This window comes from Lichenostomus cassidix, chromosome 5, assembly GCF_008360975.1.
Source record: "Lichenostomus cassidix isolate B80296 chromosome 5, HeHo_3.0, whole genome shotgun sequence".
Lineage (NCBI taxonomy): Eukaryota > Metazoa > Chordata > Aves > Passeriformes > Meliphagidae > Lichenostomus > Lichenostomus cassidix.
This window is the reverse complement of record NC_139486.1, coordinates 38,621,893-38,642,637: the sequence shown is the minus strand read 5'-3', so window position 1 is coordinate 38,642,637 and position 20,745 is coordinate 38,621,893. Positions and strand designations below refer to the sequence as shown.

The window sequence follows — 20,745 nt, the reverse complement described above, 5'->3', positions numbered from 1 at the left end:
GGAACAGTGGGCTAAACAGAAGTTATAAATAGATTTGTAAACAGAGACAAGAGGTTTGGGGTTGTGCTTGGGAAGATGTGCTTGAGGGGAGAAAGCCAGAATGGTGGGGTATGGGAATAATTTCTGTAAATGTTAGCTAGGACACATAAGAATTGAACAAAGACCTAATTTTTCTGTTGCGAACATAAAGTGAAGTGATATTCTGAAGGTGACATGAGCATTTAGACATGATCATTAGCAGTGTTTATGGGTGAGATGTGCAGGCTGTGGACAAACTTGGTGAGTATTGTTTGTTTGGCCTTTACTAAAAATGGAAAAGACAAATTAGTTTCGTCATGAGACTGTAAACATAGCCTGAACCATAGGTGAGACTGCCATGATACCTAAGTTGTCGGTTAATGCCTGTGTGAGCTCTGAGATTGTTACTGTCACCCTTCCAGCTTTGTGGACTTTTTTCCAGACCAAGCCTGCAGTCTCTGTGTGGGCAGGAAAGACTGTTCTATTGAAGTGCTAGAAGTCTGAGCTCTTTAGTATGCTGCTAGTTATGTAGAAGAACAAGTGAAAGAAGTGCCTGTTTTCTTGCACAAATATTCCTTCCCCTGCCTTTGCTAGTTTCCTGATTTAAGAGTAATGTAAGGTTGCTAGAGCCCTTTTTTCTTCACTGAGACTTGATGGGGGAGAAAAATACTTCCGTGTGCTTTCCTTCTCGCAGTAACTAATAGTGGTCACTCCCTGCTGCCGAGTTTCCCTTAGTGCTTTGGAAAGCTGGACATGTATATGCAGCCTTTGCCAAATTTGCAGAAAGGCATAAGCTGCTTTTTCTTTTTCTTGGCCTGAATTTAAATATACAGCAATGACTGTAGCAGACTAAAAGAGATTCTTTTCCCTGTGTTCCTCTTGTAGCAGCTTGACTTGCAAACTAGGCAGGTATAGAAATAACTCTGCTTTCTCAAATACCTGTATGGTATTTTCCCATTTGAACCACTGCCCTTCTCCCACTCCTTTCCTTTGTAGTCCAGACCTAGCAATGAGGAGTTCACCTATAAAACAAATGGGTAAAGTTTGTTCCTCTGCAATCTCCAGGCAACAGAAACCTCTTTCCCTACAAGTATCTCATGTGTGGGAACTGTTCTGAAATTTCACCTGCTGCAGTGTGGCAGCAAGGGAATTTATTGAATTTGGATTAAAATGATGTTTTAGTGAGGATGGAAGAGGTATATGCTTCCAAACAGGCTTTTATTTTTGCCTCTACTGAGATCTAGAGTTGGGTGGCATTTTTGGTTTTTTTGGTGGTGTTTTTATGTGTATGTGTGTGTATATGGGTTTTGTTGTTGGGTTTTTGTTGTTTTGGTTGGTTTTTTGTTGTTGTTTTTGCTTGGTTTTTTGTGTGTGTTTGTTGGGGTGTTGGTTGTTATTGTTGTTTCGGGGAGATTTTTTTTTGTGGGGTAGTTTGTTGTTTTGAGGAATGTATATATGAGATGACTGTAGACCAAAGATCTTAAATAAACACAAATTGCTTAGAAGATTAAAGACAGCTGGCTTCAGACACATAGCTATTTGAGGATACCATAAAACATACCAGTTCTCAAGTTTCCTACAGACAGGGAAGAAGTGTGAATAGCTTCCCTCTCTTGAAAGCCATCCTTTGTTAGGCTGTCTGTCTCCTCTGCTGTCTGCACATAATTTCCCTGCAGCCACCTAATCCAGCTGCTGTAGGGTGGGCAGCATGTCCAGACAAGCTCACTTGACCAGGTACAAGTGCTCCTGTTTCTGTTTTTTTACTTATGTGCCTTGAGTTCATGTAATTGTGGTATTCTGTCTAGGGAATGGTGCTTCGCTTATGATTAATGGAGGTCTGTGACATGCTTGAACTATCTAGCTGTGATTTCTAGAGCTTGTAGTCTGGCTTCAGATAAGTCACATTAAAACAGTGTCTAAGTTTCGATTTGGTGTTGGTTTTTGCCGAGAAACAAGTTTTGGGCAGGCCCTCAGACCTTCTGTTTCAAGCCTGCTTGCTCACCTAAAAGCTCTCAGTAGATTTCTGCACTGTGGGGAAGAGCTGGAGATGTTGGCAGTGTAGTGTGCCTTTTAATTGTAATACAAGCCCTTAAGTTTTAGATATGCATTCATTTTACGTATACTGCATGTGTGCACTCACTCTTCATGCTCTTTAGAAATTCTCACAACATGAGGACAAGGTGCCCTTATCCAGTTATTTGCTCCTTATTACAGAATCTGGGCTGAAGAACTTGCAGGAGGGCAGCATTCATCTAATCTGTGGGCCTGAAGCAAAAGGAGAGAGGGGGATCTGTGATCTGACTCAGTAATACAACTGTAACCAAAACAGTGATGACTCTAGATTTCTCCAGTTGAGCTGTTCTGGTCTGTTGAATAGCTAACATGCATTTTAAACATTTTCCACATACATATTTAACTGATTGCACCAAATGGCTGTTTGTGTGATGATGTAAGTGACCTCCTCCCTTGCTCTTCTTGAGAGAGCACCTGCTGAAACTGAAGGCTGTAAATAAACAGGGTTCATTATCTGCCAGGAAACTGACTCATTTTTCTGCTTGAAATGCATTAGTATCAAATCATTCCCCTGCCTTCCTGAAGTGGGAAGGCTGGACTAAGTGGCTGAACTACACTGCCAGTCGTCTGTTGACCTGACTTTCTCCATTACTCCAGCGTGAACAAGAGCGTTTTAAAGGAGTTGCTTGATTTGTGGTGAGACCTCTGTTTTCATAGCCTTAGAAAACTATGGAGATAACAGTATGGCTTCTGCCCCCTCAAGAAAGACACCTCCTCTTCAATTCCCTGTGGAGAAACATGAGTCGCATGTAATTATCCCAGAAGCTGACGCAGATCTGGGTGTGTGGGTAAGCAGAGATTTCTGCTGTCCACAGAGTCTGTGGTGTTGGGAACTCCCAAAACAAGGAGAATTTGAAGCGCACATACAGATGAAGGTAGGCAGAAGAGCCCTCAGAAGAGTAAAGTTGTCAGCAGGCTGAGGGAGTTCAGTGTATTGGCTAAGTTCTGGCCATGGCTGCAAGCCTTATCATAACTAGAAACCCATATCCCCTAGCTGAATTTTTAGTATAATGGCATGTTGTTAAGAGTCTAGATGGAGAAATGTGACATCTGTCTTCAGCTCCATCCTGTGCACGGGTGTGAATCTGCCACTGTAGAGCAAAGTAGCACATACAGTAACTTGAGCTGATTTTAATTTCTTCTCCCCTCCTGCCCCTCAACCTTTGTCCTTGCAAAATGGAAATGCAAGATCTTTCATTGTTCTTTTTGTATTGGAGTTATTGCCAAAACTAATCAATGCTGCTTGCTGTAGCTGGTCTTGACCCTTTTAATGTCTGTCATGGATGTGTGTTCCCTCTTGCTTGTTGAAATAATTAAATAATCATTCCCCACATGCTGTATGATGAGGACCTCTCCATAATGCTCATTCATCTTTTGTTCTGATGCATGGCCTTTTTCAGCAGGTGAAGTAATAGATTAACAGGGCGGCCTTGGGTCTTCTTAAAAGAATCTGTCACTTTCTGTAAAGCCACCCACCTTACCTGTGAAGAGCTCCAGAGCTGCTGTGTAGCTCCTGCAGCATCAGGTGGTAAATGGAAATTGGAGTTCCTAGTCCAAGAGCAGAGGTACAGTAATAGCACAATTCATTTTGTGGTATTACTTTCTAGTTTAATTGAAGCAAGTTTAAAGGGTTAACCATGTTTTTCTTGAAACTCTGCTCCCTACCTTGTAATTAGGAGAACTCAAATCCCAGTGCTCATTTCTGCTGTTCAAACTCTTACCTACACTTTTTTGCTTCATGTAATTGTGCTCTTTTTCTCTGCACTCCTTCCCAACTTAGCTGAAGCCCTTATGCGCTGTCTCTTTTCTGACAGAAGTCGTTACAGTTTGTTTTCTACAGCATTCTTGCCCAGAATCAGTGAAGGGGAAAAATCACATTCTGTGATAACTTGTGCCTTATATCAAACCTGCTTCTCTGACAGCTCCACACCTCCAGTTGGGAAGGATGTCTTCTCTGTCCCTAGTTGCACCTTCAGAGTTAGCACAAGTTCTTTCCCACAAGCAGGCCAAAGTGTTCTACAAAGGCTGTGTTTGGAGCTTGTCTGTTACCACATATTGCATTTTTGCTTTCCCTGGAGAAAGGAAATTTTCTTGTAAAGGTTGCTCATTGTATGGATTAACTTTTAAAAAAAAGGTGATGTAAACGATGCCTGACAGAGTTTGGATACTCGTAAGAAAGGAAGCCAACTCTTGGTCCTCACTGAGGATGAGTTGTTTGGCACAGATCTGAACAAGGGGATGGAGGAGCTAACTCAGAACTGTAAAAGTGACTGTTGAGGTTTTAATGAGTAATGTTATTTTCAGGTTATTTATCTCTTGTAGATGGTTACAACTATCTTAAGAAAAGCTCAATCCTTTTGTTTGACTATTTTTTCTCTCCTAATCATCTGTTTCTGATCTGTCTTAGTCCAGTCTTGATGCCAAGCTAAATATGTCTAACCATAACCATGTGAAAGCTGAAACAGTCTAGAAATGTTAGCTTAGAGGTATCAGAGCAGATTATGTTAAGAACTTAATTTTAGAAATCATTTTTTCAGGCAATCTTTAGAACTGCATACTGATTGCTTTTTTTATTTTAAGCTTGAATATGAAACTGGTGAAGAGCAATAATGTTTTTCTGTTTGACAAGAACTACAAAACTTTTATGGAAAATGAAACTATGGAACAAAATGCTTGATGGTTTCTGCTTACGTGATTTCAATTTGCTTTTTCAAAGCAGGCAACACAATACAGATGTCTGAAATAATTTTTTCCTATTCTTCTGAGAAAAGGGAAGAGAAAAACACCCAAGCCAGTGGATTGGGTTGTTTGAGATTTTTATTTAAAGTAGTTTTCTAGTGCTCTGTCAAGGCTATAATTGATGTCCACAAATTAATTTGGTTTGGTAACAGTTAATAATTGAGTTCAAGGTTTGAGGGAGGGTATTGGTGTTATTGGACATCGGAAGAATATTCAGCTGTTTTTATGTTGCAGCTTTCTTGTTACCTTTAGGTTATGCATTGCCTGGCTGTAAGAGGAAGATGATTGAAGGGAATTGAGTTTTAAACTGTTGCTATTCTTTACCTTCTTATGAGGAACTACAGGACCACATTCAGAGGGATGAGCGCTCAGGGTTGAATGCTGGCTAGAAATTGGAGGGCTGAAAAAAGGATGTAATATGTAGTGTAATAATTTTCACCTCCAAATGGGCAGTATGCAATATAAAAGTCTTTTCAGGGAAGACACAAAACCAGGGGAGGAAAGTCAGAGGCTGCCAAGAGTCGTCAATATACTTTTGCTTCAAAGGATAACTAGGAATTGCTCTGTTTTAAGCTCTCCTCATAGCTGGAGGCTGGGAGTAGAGGAGGGGTAGGTGTGATTGCTGTCCTTAGAGTGCTTCATTTTACTGGTTTGCCCTGGTTGTTGGTGTAGAGCAGCTTGTGAGGATGGCAGCTGACTGAACACCCTTTTGGTTCTAAGGAAACTAAGCCTCAGTGCTGCTTGTTAACGCCTCCCTTTTGGATGGGGAGGAAAACCCTTCCCTCTGTGTGGCTCAGAGTAGCGTTACTCAGTAATGCACATGCTGTGACAGCAAATCTAAGATGTGGTGTAGGTATTGCATATCCTTAGAAACTGTTACTGAAAAGTTAAATTTGCTGCAGTTAAGTATCTTCTCAAAGCCTGCTGAGACGAATCACTATGTCCCAAAAGGCTTTGGTGGTGATCCTCAACCCCCATGGGGAGAATGGGCGTATAGTCCAATGGCTGATGTGCTGTGAGGAGATGGCTTCGTGACTTTTGTCCCCTCAAGCTGCAGCTTCTGGCATTCACTTCATTCCTGAAAAATATTCCTTTTCTGATTGTAATGTCTTGTATGAATGCACTCTTTGTCTCCCTTGTCTAGAGGCATCCTGTAACTTGGAGTCTGCTTCCTTTACCCCCTTGCTAGCAATTGCTGCAGACCTGAGTTAACAGAGCAAGTGTAGAGCAGCAGTTCCAGAACTGTTGATGTCTGACAGAAAAGGAGCCTGATCTCAATCAGAGAGTTGAGATCTCAATGCTGCTCAACAGAGGCAATTTATATCTTGTAGTAGTTTTAATAAAAAAAAATAAAACCAACAAAAACTACAGTCCCCCTCCTCCTAATTTAGCAAGCTGGGACAGAAGCATCTCTCAGGGTGAGCAGAGTTAATCTTCATCATTTGGAGGATTGACTGACAACCTGGAGGATGATAATGTGTGATTTTTCTTTTTCCTGGTGAGCGGGGGAAGAGAGTAGAAATTGCAGTTTCTCTGCTAATTGTACTTTAGATGTCATTTGTGACAATTCCATATTGTCTAGACAGAGGTAGTGGAGCAATTGCTTCCACAGAGCGTAGTGTTAGCCTGTTATATATCTGGATAGCAAAAATGGGGGATGTGGGAGAGGAGGAGGTTGCTGTAAGTTGCAGAAAGGATTCGGGAGTCAAGCGTGATCTACTGAAATATTTCAGAAGGAGATGCAAGCAATATGCATCTCTCTTTACATGCTTCTCTGTTGGAAACTTAGATGTTTAATGGCTAGAAGTTTACTGTAACAGAGCTGCTTCTGTTCATCCATGGATTATGTTTGTCCTCCTTGGCAGAATTGCTCCCAACCTTACATTTACTGTCGTAGGATATTGGACTACCTTACACTTAAGTTTTACTGAAAACAAATAGTCTGTGTCTCTTTTGGGATTTCGGGTGCCAGAAGCTATGAGTGTGACACCTAAGACTTGGTAGAGTGCAGCATGACTTACTTTAAGAATATTTGTCTGTGCCTTCCTGAGGGACAGTAGGTTACACCACCAATGTCACAGATGAGACACTTTAACGATTACAGCAGTGCATGTATTATTGAACCCATTTGTCAGTACCAAGTACATTTGGATTTGTAACTTTGGGTCTCAAGGGCTAAGTCTAGAACGAGTTAGTTAAATAATGGATTTTATTTGTGCTTAGTACTCTGCCTCAGTACAGATATTGTTATTCTCTGGAGCATTAAGCACAGAGATTGTCTTTCTGGATCTCATGAGATTGCTTGTTGCCTTGTTTTCGTTTTTTTGCCTCTTATCTGTATTTATATCCTCACGTTCATTGCTCTGTGATCTGAGAAGAGGCACAGTTGTAGGATAATTAAGATCTAATCAGATTTAAAATCAGCTCTCACTTTTAGCAGTTAACTGTTAACTGAATTAATTATCTTTGTCCACGTGATGTGAATGTGGTCCTAGTATGTGACTTGTGTGCCTCAGTGTGAGGTAGTGCAGGAGCTTCCAAGGTCTTGGCAGGCTTGGAAGGCTCTGCTGGAAAGGCCATCTTAACTGAGTCCGTTCAACTCGGGCAGTGCAGCTTCAGAGAGGGTTCTGAGGAATGTATTTAACAGTGTTTGTCATCCTGTTATAACCCTGTAACTACTGGTCTTTCAAGGAGCTCTTCTGGTAAAGGAGATGATCCTGCAGCAGCAGCTTCTGTTGCTGCGTGGGATGGAGTTGCTTGTAGTCTGTTCAGGTAATGTCACAGGGCTGTCAAAGCCCAGAGGAAGTCTGTTTACCTGGATTTGGCAATCCTGGGGCTCAGGCAACTGTTGGTTAGTGTATTACCAAAGTAGCCCATACCATACCAGTTCTTATCTGAGGTGCCAAGTACTTGCTATAGCAAGACTCTGCAACTATTTATTTCAAGGATCAGTTGCAGTGTAGTGGTGAGAACTACAGATTCCTGAAAATGCTGTTCCCAAGCCAAGCAGAGGGTCTCCTGCAGACCCACACCAAGTTACAATGATGTGTGCCCTGCTCCTGCAGCCTTGTGGTGTCCTCTGGTTTGTATATAGTTTGATTTCTTTCAGCATAGCTGCTGGATGCTTTCTGAAGGTGATCCCTCAAAGTCAATGATCATCTTGGGCAGTTGCTAGTCTTTCCAAAAGTGAGAAGACAAATATGGGCGGAGAATACCAGGAGACTTCTTTCTAACAGAATTTGCTACTCTGTGCAGCATGTACTGGTCATCTTCCCTTGTAGCTTTGATTTTACTGTGTCACTTAGTGGACAGATGCTAAAAGGCTGGGAAAGAGGGTGGGATGTGTAATGTTTGGGCACCAAGACTTTTGATGGGCATGAGTTTGATGATTATTTCTGTGTGCATGTTATCAGAACACCATAAGCATTTTTCACATCAGGAGGCATCTTCTGTTTCTAGGGCTGTGGCCCTGCCAGAATCCACATGCTCTGGGAGCTCCTAGCTCCTTCTCCTTGATTAGCTCCAGTGATCAGGCAGGATGTTCCACTAAGGTGGCAGCCATATCTAGGTTGCTTGCAAAATACTGTTTTTGGAGCACTCTGCATGGGCACCTTTGAAGAGCAGATTTTTTAAAAGCATGTTGGTATTGCAGTGACAGTAACCTAGTCTCTGAACTCTGAGGCAGTGGTTTAGAAAGGGCCAGCTGCCTGAGCAGGTAGAATATCCCTTTGCTAATTTTGATCTGTCTACCTTTCTCTTAGAAGGAATTAAAGCAGTTTATATATGATGCAAGTAAGAGGTAAACCTGTATACCTCACAGCTATGGGGCTTCAGGTGTACCTCATAAAGCTGTAGCACTGTTTGTTCTGGATTGGCTGCTTTTTGCACATATTGGTATATAGTTGGAGCAGAAGGAAGGGTTTGATAAGACAGGATTGAAGTATAATGACTTTTTTGGTAGCCAAGGGATTCATAATACCTAGCAGTGTTGAAGGTTAGAGCTTTTGACTCAGTAACCTAGGAACCAGGGGAATTAATTAATCTCAGAGTTTAAGAGATTTAATAACTGTTCTTGAATATGACAAATGGTTGCCAAACAATTTTGTGCCAGAGAGGACAGGATTTCTTGCCTTGTGTAGAATCCTAGTGCTTTACAGCAAGTTCTGAATTTCTCAAACTGACACACACCTTTCCAGCTGGGGAACTGATGCAATCTCTTGCTGTTTTCTGTATTCTAGATCTATAATGTCAAATTGAAGTAATTTTTTTTTAATTGCTGGAAGGCAGTAAAAATTTTTCTTGAGATCCTGATGGGTGAGCTGCTGCTAGAAAAAAAGATGTCTCATTTGCAATTCTACTGTCTTTATGTGGCTAGAAGTGGGAAATTGGGTGTGGATTTTATCTGGTCCTCCTTCCTGCTTCCTGTATTGATGCTTGCTGTTCTGCATTGCAAAGACTAACTGATTATTAGGAGTGTGGGGCTAGGATGGAAAGATTCAAATCCTTCTTAACAGTTGTGTGTGAGTGAATAAAACAGATGTGGTGCTGGACCTCTTTGACTTTCAAACCACAACCATTTTCATTAAGTTCCAGACTGGAAAACAAAATTTAGCAGGAGTTCTGAGGCAGAAAGACTTGAAAGGGAACTCAGCAATCTTATCAACTTTGGGAGTTGGTTTTTCCACTTTCTGTACCTAACCAAATCCTCTCTCTTATGTTAATCTAATGGCTGCAACAGGCCATGAGTCAGTCTTGAAACAGTGCTGTCCTCTGGTTTATGACAGAAGCTAGATGGAGGTGCATGTAGAAGCCAGGGTGGAGGACATGTTCCTGCTATATACTTTTGATTCTTCTGCCTTCATGACTCAGTCTCACTTCTCATATATTCAGGCTGTCTGGCTGCATTTGCATATATTTACTTCTTGACTGAATATTTGGTATCTCTCCCTGTGGCTGATTAAAATAGAAAGGAAAAGAACTATTCTTTTTTTTTTTTTTTTTTGTAGCTGAAAACCTCTCTTTCAGAGCCTTGGGACTAAGATTCAAGATCTTAGTGAATAAATATCAGGGGTGCCCTTAAAGTCCATATGCTAAGGTGTGTTCTTTGTCCCACGCTCCATGGCCCATTCCATGCGTAGCCACTGGTAAGATTTTGAAAGATGGCCATTGCAGTGGTAGCGTTTATGGACCTGACAAATGGGGATGGATTGTCTCCAGAGAAGTGACATCTACATCTTTCTCTTGGAACGTGGAAATGGGTATGGGACCATCCTTCTTCCTTACTTGAGATGTTTTTTCTTCGGTGCAGTGAGGATATAAAACTTTGAATAGCTGTGTGGTGAAAATACTTAGGCCATCAGGGAGTGGTTCAGTATGTTGCAGAATTCTCTACACTAGCGATGGAAATAGTCTTAAGAGGTTTCAGAAAGTAGGTCATACATAGGAGGGATGTTCCTGAATGGTCTTTGTCATTTGTTTTTACTTTCCAGGAGGTTGCTGGAATCTTCCCTCATTTCGTTATCTCGCTATGATGGAGCAGGATCCCGGGAGCATCCGATCTACCCAGATCCAGCCAGGTAAGATCTAAATGCAGTCTAAAGGCATTTAAGTTTCATATGCAAAAGCGTAACTTCAGTGTAACTCACTGAATCCTCTGGCAGTGGTTCTAATATTGGGCTTATGTCCTCTTTAATGACTTGCCATGGGGACAGAGAACAAAACAAGTGAGCAGATGCTGTGAAGTCTGAGGGGAAATGAGGAAAACAGGAAGGAATTACTGTTGAAGTAGACACAAAAGGATTCCTGAAATCATTTGGGATGGAGAACACTAGGTGGCAAGCAGGTCCAACAGTAAATGAGATACATCAATGTATTAAAAACCTCTTTTGAAGAAAAATGAATTAAAAACCAAATAGTCTATTCAGGAGAAAGAAGGAATGCAGTAAAGGCAGTTAGGAGCTGGTGTGAGCAGACAATGTGCTTGGAAGCATGAATTGTCTCCATAAATGTATCTGTACAAGACAGAGCATAGCCAGAAGTTTATGTATACTTAACTAAGAACAAAATACTGACAATTATTTTTGAAGAGTCATGAATCATTGACATTAGACATAGAAACACCTGTAGTGCTGCTTAATCTTCAAAAGAGGTGGGAGTGTTTCAGAGAACTAGAAAAAGCAAATGTGGCAGTTATCAAAAATGGAAAGAAATGATCTTTGCAGTTTCTATTTAGTGTATTAAGAAAGCAACAGATGGGATAATATGACCCAAAGACTCTGTCAGAAGAAATGATAGAATCGTGAACAGCAAGCAGCTTTGGAAACTTTAAAAGAATAAATCATGACAAATAAGCTTTCTTTAGATGGGTTTAGCAGAGCTATGAATGAGGAAATTCACTAGGTGTAAAATATATCTGATTTAGCCTTTTGGGGAACCTCTTGCATAGCTGCATGAATTGAAGGCTACTAGGATTTATCATAAGAGCGTACAGAAATACCACTGAAAATTAAATCTTGATTGCTGAAGGAGGTTTGTTGTTTTGTGAGTTTGGGGGGTTTTTTCATCTTGTTGTTTTCTTCATCATTAACAACAAAATCTGCATTTTTATACAGATGATATTCTAAGTTCTGAAATAAAAGGCTGTGTTGCAAACTGACCAGATGGTATAATTGTGTTGGTAAATAACTCCTTGCTAACTGTCTCTGTAGATGAAGCCTTGTAGAGGTGAAATCTTATATTTGGCTTTTTTTCCATTTATCATGAAAAAAGTTGCTTTGTAAAAATAATTCAAAGGTTCAGGAATGTTGTAAACAAACCTGTAGTGAGGTGAAAGTAAAATGGAGTGTGCTGCCTGTATGTAAGGTCCTTGGGAAACCAACCTAGGTGACTGCTGAAGGTCTTGCAACTGCATGTCAGAAGTGCTGATACATGTAAAAGCTTCTAAATGGCAGTTGATTAAATGACAGGTAAAGGGATTGATTTACCTGGAAAGATGAAGGTTATATTCTACAAATGTTAATTTAAAGCTATTACTACATTCTGGTTAATTTATGAGCGCCGAAATCTGCTATATTGCTGGAAATGCAGCATTCCTTATTTCTGGAATGCCTTGTCCAAAACAGGCAGATTGATGGAGCAGAGATTTTAAGAACTGATTCTAGCTCTCTGGGAGCTGCCTTTAAAAAAAAAAAAGGAGGCCCTGCCTAGGTATCTGAATTCTCTTTTTTCTCTTCTGTCAGATGTCTGCTGTGATGAAGCTCAATAAAATGTATGAAAAAGGATCAATGCCTGAGACATTTCATAGCATAAGGAGCATTGTAAAAAATTTTTTCTTCTTGAAGCCATTTTAGAACTGATAGAATGCTCTTCATATGGCAGTTCAAGTAGTTTTTAGGTTGTGGTAGAAGCTGTAGTAGCTTGAGTTTATAAGGAGCTTTTGAAGAGAAGTCCAGTGTTGAAACTCTTTCAAGAGGATTAATTTGTTCCAGTAAATATCACTGTCCTTTTCAGAGGACGAGATTCATAGAGGCGTAATCAGTACCAGCTGGAAGTTTGAGTGGGATAGGATTAGAGTCTTCTCCCATAAACCTTACTGGTGTGCTAGAAGGATATTTTTAACTGTCCCTTTAACTTGTTAGAAATTTGAAAAGTGATTAAAAGGAGTGTTACTGCATTTTGAAGGGTTTTTTTGTAGCATCATAAGTTCCAAATGTAAAGTAATGTGTTTGAGAAGTTAAATAACAAGGTGGAAAAGTGACACAAAGGTGAAATAAACACATCTATGTCTATAAATAAACACGTCTGCATGTGTTTATGCATTTTGAATATATATTAAAAATATATACATCCTTAAGACCAAGCTGTCTCCAATGGAGTCTTTTTTTTAAGACTACATAAACTACGTGATCTGAAAAATTTATTTTTGAGACTGTGTGTATGTGTGAGTTTTGTTTCTCCATTTACTGTCTGTAATGGTGCTATATTTGAATAACCTAGGTCAGCAGTGAGGCGGGGAGAATATTTTTTAAGTTTCCTCAGATATAAAATGAATATTCTGATGTTGATTGCAGTGGTATTTCTCAGTGGCCTTACTGAACTTCTCTAAGGTCAGCTTGGCTGTTCTGTCATTCTCCACAGTTTCTAGATGTACTGAGCTCAGAAAATAATCTGCAGAAGAATCAAATAAAGCTATCATCAAATAACACCTATGGTAATGTTTTTTAAATAGAAACACTCAACAAGATGCTCCCAGGCTGCATACATAAAGCATGGCAGGAGTGTTTGTTGGATATGTCTCTAGAAAAAAATCTACGTAGGTAGAAAGTACTTTATCCCTTACACCTTTCTCTTTGTGTATCAGACTTCAGCTTCTTGTATGGTCTTCGGAGATCTTTTTCAGTCTGCTGAGTGTACATACCTTGTGCTGTCAGGAAGCTGAATCTGGCATCTTGTCATCTGTTATGGCCAGTCTTGATTGCCTACTCTTTCTTCTAACAAGTGTCACTATGTTGTTTCTTCTGGTGTCCTGCATAATTTTAGAAGACTGCTAAATTCATTCTTCATATTCTTCTATAAAGTTCTCTCTTGGTGTGATACTAGAAGGAAGTTTCAATGGTTATGCTGCTGGACTGCTGAGACCACTGTTCATTATTTTCCAGTGTTTGCCTTGTTTCCATGTTCCTCTTTTTTCTTTCTGTCCACATTATGCCATAGATTTATTTTCAGGCATGCACAAAAGCTTTGGCTTATGGAAAAGCCCAGAGAAGAGAACAGCTCTTCATTTATGAGTGTGCATCTGTAATGCCTTACCTTTTGTACTTGGCCTATTAAGTCTTATGGGGTGTGGAGAGAAGTGATGTGTTTATCCAGCAAAGCTGCCTTCTTTATGTAAGCATGAACAAATTCAACTCATTAAACAGTGCATGAAAAATTCAGGAGGAATCAAGCTGAATTGTGTCGTTCCTCTTACCCTTTTGATGCTTATTGGCTTAAGTTTTTACACTCCTGAACCTACAGTCTGTCTCTTAAACATGTGCTCACCCCACATCAGAATTCAAGTCTAAACAAATAAGGCTAATGAAGTGATAAATCAAGCTGTGTCTGGATTTTAACACTGAGTAACTGTGTCCCAGAAAGCATATGCAAGGGCAAGGAGCTGTGGATATGCACAGGGTAGGAAAAGAGAGAGTATGTTTTACCTGCATAGCATCAAGAGAGTAATAGTGGTGTGTGATAGCTGATGCAAACAAATGCTAGGTTATGCATGAGAGAAAATTAAGAGTTAATTACAGAGAAAAGATTTCCTTTCAGGTGGGATGCAAAGCTTTTAAAGCTCAACTTAACATATATCTAGTAGATATGATGAAATTGCCACTAAAATCCCTACCATTGAGATTACAAAATAGTTAAAGCTCTGAACCTTTTTTTCTCCTGCTTGATATTCTATGGTACTCCATAAGTACCATCAAAACAACAGCACTTTCCTTCAGTGTTTATTTGAACAGTGCTGCTGTTTGGCGTTGCAGGCAGAGTTCACATTGGGACTGGGCTTGGTTCTTATAAGCAATGCTTGCTGGGCTTACTTGAGTGAATTGGTAATAAGTGAATCAATAAGCGCCTAAGAGTCCCGAGAAACAAATTCCTCTGTGCTGTGGATGAGCATTTTGTCTGTAGGTACTCTGTGGTGCTTCTGTTTGCACAGGGAATCACGTGGGAGTGTAGTGTATCAAGAGAAAATTACTTCTCCTTGCTTTCTTTATTTACTCTGTCTTACTCACGGATAAAATACAAACAGTCAATTTTGTGATAGGCTGTTTCTGCCCTGGCACTTGGAGTTCAAAAGGAAAAATAGGACTGGCTGTCATTCTAGACTTACGTGATAAGTATGTGTGTATCTTTTTCTTCCTCAGGTTGTCTCCTGCTGCATATTATGCTCAGAGGATGATCCAGTATCTTTCCCGGAGGGACAGTATTCGACAACGCTCTATGCGATATCAGCAAAACCGTCTCCGCTCTTCCTCCTCCTCTGCTTCCACTTCAGAGAACTCAAGCCCATCTGTGGAGGGAAATGATCTGGAATTTGAAGATTTTGAGTAAGTGTGTGTGCTGCCTTGCCTTCTTGCTTGAGTCTGCTGTCAGCACAGGACTGCTTTCTGGTTCCCTACTGTTTATCAGTCAAAGACACCACAGGCTTCTTGTAGGAACAGGTTAAATAATTCGATCAATAATTAGAATATTGATTGCTAGAAATAGGTGTTGTAATTTCTGTTGTGAAAATTAAGGATGCTGTAGGCTACCTTCAACATGTTAGGCTATCTCAACCACACTTAGAAGATTGGTTAAATAAAGAAAATTTTCTTTTTCTCCCATGGAACAGATGGGGAACCAAGAGTTTACTAGAGTTGTCAAATCCTGAGACAAGAGGCTTTGCGAGACTTAGTTCATTGGTCTAAGGCTGTAGGAGATAGCCGAACATGTCCTGTTGCTTTTACTTGCTCTATCTCTGTAGCGTTGTCAGATTAGCTAACGTTCCTGGGACTGGGTTTTTCTAAGGTTTAGTGATTGTGAATCTGTGTTAAGGCTTAGTTTCCTGTAAGGAGATAAGAAGGCCTCTTGTTTAAAGTGAGGAATGACTCTGCATGCAAATCTTTGAAGAATCTTCCTGTTAAATGCTGTATTTCCTTCTGAGTGGTTCTGCTGGCAAACTTTTAAAGTCTGTTCTTCAGCATCTGCCTTTGGACTTCCAATGATACCTAGTGTAATCCCAGCAAAAAATTTATTGCAAACCCTTTTCAATAAATGGAAGAGTGTAGTAATGTATTCTTTAGATAGCATGTAGACTGAATGCTCAGGAATTTAGATTAAAATCCATTTTAGCAGCAAAGAAAACATAACCTTTCTAGCCTGTCTTCAGTAGTTTCCTTTTAAATATGGGATTTCCCCTGAGTCTTAAGTATTTCACAGAATTTTCCCCTATTTGTGTATATTGCAATTAAAACACAGGATAATTCTGAACATGGTTGTAGAATAGTCTGTGGTGGTAAGTGTAGTAGGGAGGTGTGTTTGGGAGCTGTGAACTCCTCAAAAAATCTGGGTTGTTATGTTGCAGATGCCAGCAAAGGATGCTGTCAACTTCAATACTATTTAATTTACATATTCACTTGCTGCAGTGGCACATACTTGAGATGATATATCGTTAAAGCTCTATGTCTTTTGTGTCAGGGTGAAGTCCCTTTATGAAGGACACTAGTAACCCTAGCTATTTCCAAAAGCAAGATACTATATCCCTTTCTAACTTTTTAAGTGGTGGTAGACTATTTTTTTCTTAGAAAGTTCTTCTCTGAAGCTGTCATTTCATGCTCCAGCAATTAAATATTCTGAAGTACAGGGTGAAAGAATGTCTTTCCCTCTCATTATGGTTCTGTTTGTGTAAAATGTAAATGAGGGGAGATAATGCAGACGAGTCACTGCCTAATAGCTTTTCTCAAGCATCTTTGTGGTCTGGAAGAGCAGAAATCTGGTGGCTGCCGGGCCCGTTTTTGTGAGGTGGATGTGTTGCAAGGATAGACCTTATTATTTCCATTATTCCATTTCATTTGTCTGGGGCAGCTTGTTCTGCTGGGAAAATAAAAGATGGTATGTTCTTCATTCACAGAGCCAGGCAAATGCCTGCAGAGAAGTGTGTTCCCCTGCAGATAATGTTCACACAGTAAGAGCCCCCAGTCAGGGAAGCAATTCAATCAGCCATACTAACATTGTCTTTCATTTCATACTGAGCAAAAAGAAGTGTTTATTCTTTAATGTGCAGTGGCTGAATTTGTTGGTTGAATATTTCATACCGAATTCTGGTCTGTGCATTCAAGACCTGCTGTCTTTTTACTTCTCTGCTTCATTATTTCTCCTGGCTGATTAGAGAGGGCTGCTGTGCAGGGGTCCTTAAAGCTGGAACTTCTCGTGACTCATTTGGTTTCTTCTGCTGAGACTTCACAATTAAATGTCTTACACAGAGTTCTTACTTCCCCTTTTGGCTCCTGTATTCCTCCTTCCTTGCTTGTTTACCTGTGCAGTTGTGTGTTACTTCACAGATGATTTTTCTTGCCAAGGTTTAGATGCTCTGACTTCCCTGTGTCTCCAGATCTGATATAGGGAAGGGCATTGCTACTGCAGCTCATGCTTTTCTTCTGGAATGTAGTGGGATTTTGTTTGTTTGTTTGTTGTTGGGTGGGTTTTTTTTTTTTTTTTTTTTTTTGTTTTGGTTTGGTTTGGTTTGGTTTTTTTGTTCGTTTTTTTGGGGTTTTTTTTACGTAAAGCCAACAAATTGCCTTGATACTTTATCTTTCTAATCTGGTTAATGGAATTGATAAATAATTTCTATCCTTTTCCCAGAGAGAGGAGGAAGATGTAAGGGACGTTAAACACCAGCTTGTTTTACTATACATGGAGCTCTGGGCAAGGAGTGAACCCTGTGCTTGTGCGGGGTGCCGGGGAGACAGGCCTTCCTCAACTTTCGTATTTTGTGGGATTTAGAGGGTTTTTTTCTCCTCAAAAAGTAATTTTGTCTTTTTTCAATTTTGTTTACCTAATGGTCTAGTAAGTGGCATGAAAAACTTGGCCTGTCTTGTGTGCTTATGTCCTCTAAATTTGAGTTAAAGCCTCACCTATGTCTCAGTCAATGGTGAATTCATTCATAAATGCATTTAGTTTGTGATGGCAATAGTGGTTGTATAAGAATGTGAAGTAGTATAAGAACGTGAAGTAGTGTTTTTTATAGGTGTTAATAATATCCTTCTTTGACACCAGCTCTTATGGATAGGAGAGGAGGAAGGAGACAAACTATACCTGTGTTTTTAGGTCTAATAAGATGTTCTCTCTACATGTGCTCTGTGTGTTTAACTTATCACTGTTGTCATCTTACTGCTTATTGAATGCAATTGTCAACTGTAAACTTAGTCATGTCTGCATGAAGTATCTGATACAGTTTGTAATACATATATAGATTGTAATATTAGGTTATTAACAGATAGATTGATACGAGTGGGTTTTAAGGTTAGCTTTAGCAGAATCCTAAGCTAAAATAAAAAAGCTTCCTGAGTTCTAGAATAAGAATCTCTGAATGGAGAATGACATCACGTCAGTCTTACAGCATAACTGGTAGAGTCTTTACAGACAAATTATACATGTTGAACTTCCTAATTTCAAGGTCTTATTTGAGTGTCTTATGTTTGCATCACAAAGTGAATTTAGATTTTTAGAGCTGAACTATTTTATTTTGACTTTTTAAAGAATTTTGACTAGGTCTCTTATATAGACTTGCTTTAGTCTAGAACAGCTCTCTGATGCTGAAGGCTGTGGGTGATTATTCCGGGACTCCTTGGATAGTGCAATCAAATTTCTTTTCATTTGTAATTTTAAATTTGTCACCATAATCAGAATGTGAAGGTGTTTCTGTAGATGGGTTTTGGCCATTTATGTCCCTTTTTGTCTGCCGTAACTGTGGGAACAAATACAGAAATACAGGTTTGTTTGATCTGTCAGACTGAAAAGCAAATATATAGGACAGTGCACCAGCTCTGTCTGAAAGCCTGAGTCGAACCCTTCACTACAGTTCTATAAAGGCTTTCAACCTAAGGCTAAAGGTGTGACTGTGGCTGACTCCTCTGTCTGCTTTACAGAGTGGGCTGCCTGACAGAATATAGATATGAAGGAGCTTTCATGTCTCCAGCTTTTCGCTGTTCTCGTCTGTCCTTTTTCCTTCCCTGTTAGGAGGATTTGTGCTGGGGTGGATCCACTCAGTTGTGCCATTTTCACAGGCTAGGAAGGTCTTTATTGTGTGTCTATAACAGGATGGGCTTTACCTCGCAGGCTTGAAGTCTTGTTTTGGTGCTTTTTTATTTTTAGTTTCTTTCAAAACACCACTGAGCATCCAGACAGAAAATATGAGAACTGTAGGCATTGTTTATCTGAGACCATAATGGACCTTCTGGCTTTGTGGAAGCAGGCTCTTGCTTTGCAAAGATAATTAATCACTTAGGGAAATCTTACAAGATTCAGGGTGATGTTATTTGGCATTATTTCTCACCTTAAAATCCTTTTGTCTAAGGCATGTTCTGGACTAGTGTTGTGGTTTCTGAGATGGGCATCTTGCAAGGGTATCCTCCTGAGTACATAAGATACATGAGTATCTGTTGTACTTGCCTCCTGCCATTTTTGGTTGCTTTATTGATACTTTATTTATTTGGCAAGAACTGCAAATCTTTCAAGCCTCTTGCCTTGAAAGGTTCTAAGATCACAACCTGCCAGCAAACAGCCACTGTATTAAAGCTGCAAGTCTTAATTCCAGTATCTTGTGTGTCATTTTCATTCATTTTGGAGAATAGTATGGTAGATTCTTTTTGGCCTCTTTTATAGGTGAAAAGTTTGGTTTGGAACTCTGGTTTGTGTCATAGTTAGTGCCGTACTTCAAGCCAGCATTATGGTTTAACTTTTTTATGTATTAAGGAGAAAAGTACATATCTGATTAGGCATTCATGTGAGATATCCAGGCAATCACCCTTCTTTTGGAAAGTCTTCATTTAAGGTGTATATTGTTGCTAGCTTCTTTATGAACCTTGACTGGTGCGCTGATACTTGACAATATTAATTGGTATATTAATTGGTCTGGATGCATTTGTGTCTGAACTAACATTATGCAATGGGAGAGAAAAGGGAAGATAATGGCTCGGGCAATGTGGTTACTCAGTAGTGTGTGCTTGGGTAGTAGGTTTGGTTTTGGATTCTGTTCTCTGTATTCCTCCTCAAGTTGAATGGTAGAAGTGAGTTTTGAGGAGGGATTTGTGTGTCATGGTGAGAATAAGCATGTGATTTGTTTGATGGCTGAGACAACAAGATTTTGGAAAGTTTGACTGAAGGGAGAGGTAGGAGATTTTTCAGTTACTGAAATAACTTCTTCCTTATGCTTGTGAAGGAAGTCCATGCTTGTGTTTAAATCCAGTCTCTACCGTTTTAGTCTGACTGTGTCACTGTTTGCCAGAGCCACAGCGCAATGGGAGCACTAACCTGCAGCAGCGCAATCAATTCACAGTGCACCTGCTGACTTCCCTCAGCATACCGACTACTAAGAGCACATGGGTAGAACTCTTACTCTTTTAGTAAAGTCTTGGTCTTTATTGCCCTCCTTCACAGCTGTCCACTGTGCACTCATGTATTTCAGAGTGTTTTCTTTCCTTTCTGTAACAACCTTCAATTTCTGTAAAAGAAACTCCTTCAGATAGTAGCCAGGTTTTCTTAGCAGGAGAGAGATTGGAATGGTTAAAGCTTTTTAACCATTTAACTTGTTTAAAGTGTTTGAACAAGTATACAGCTTTTGATCTGCAGCTCCAGAATGCTGAGACAAGGTCTGTCATTGTGGAGAGAGAAGCATAAGGAATCCCTGAGGTAAAGAAAGAGGTTTACTCTGCTAGGGGTCTGTAGGTTAAGGTGACACCTTAACGAATGGGATGCCAAGTGTTAAGCTCTCATAGGGCATAGTGAAGGTGGAGAAGAGAGATGACTTGATTAATGGTAGCATTTTGTTGTAGAGGTATCATATCCAAACCACGGGATTTTTAAAAAGCAATTAGGCTGGGGTTTTTAGTTTTTCTCCTTGCAATCCTGATGCTTACATCTGAAGTTAACAAAAGATATATAGGAGTTGTGAGAATCTCAGTAGGCTCTTCTCGTCACTAAAATGTTGATGGAAATAGATTTTTAGGATCCATGACATGTCACTATGCTGCGGCAAATGTAGCATTTTTTTTTCCTGGAAATCTGAGATGGGACAGTTTGTTATGTCTTTGTTGAGCAAATAATGTTCTCACTAGCAAATTGCTAGTTCAGTTCACATAAAGTAGGATCGCTCTTTGTTCTAAGTACCTGCCT

General features: G+C 39.9%; 1 protein-coding gene across 2 annotated transcripts in view; it reads left to right on the top strand.

Moving 5' to 3' along the window:
• AMBRA1 (autophagy and beclin 1 regulator 1) overlaps positions 1–20,745 on the top strand; it is a 128,825-nt gene that overhangs the window by 22,953 nt on the left and 85,127 nt on the right. For both annotated transcript variants that reach the window (XM_085062482.1, XM_085062483.1), the window contains exons 8-9: positions 10,320–10,406; positions 14,739–14,921. In XM_085062482.1, coding sequence (XP_084918608.1) covers positions 10,320–10,406; positions 14,739–14,921 — 270 coding nt within the window. The remainder of the gene's footprint in view (positions 1–10,319; positions 10,407–14,738; positions 14,922–20,745) is intronic.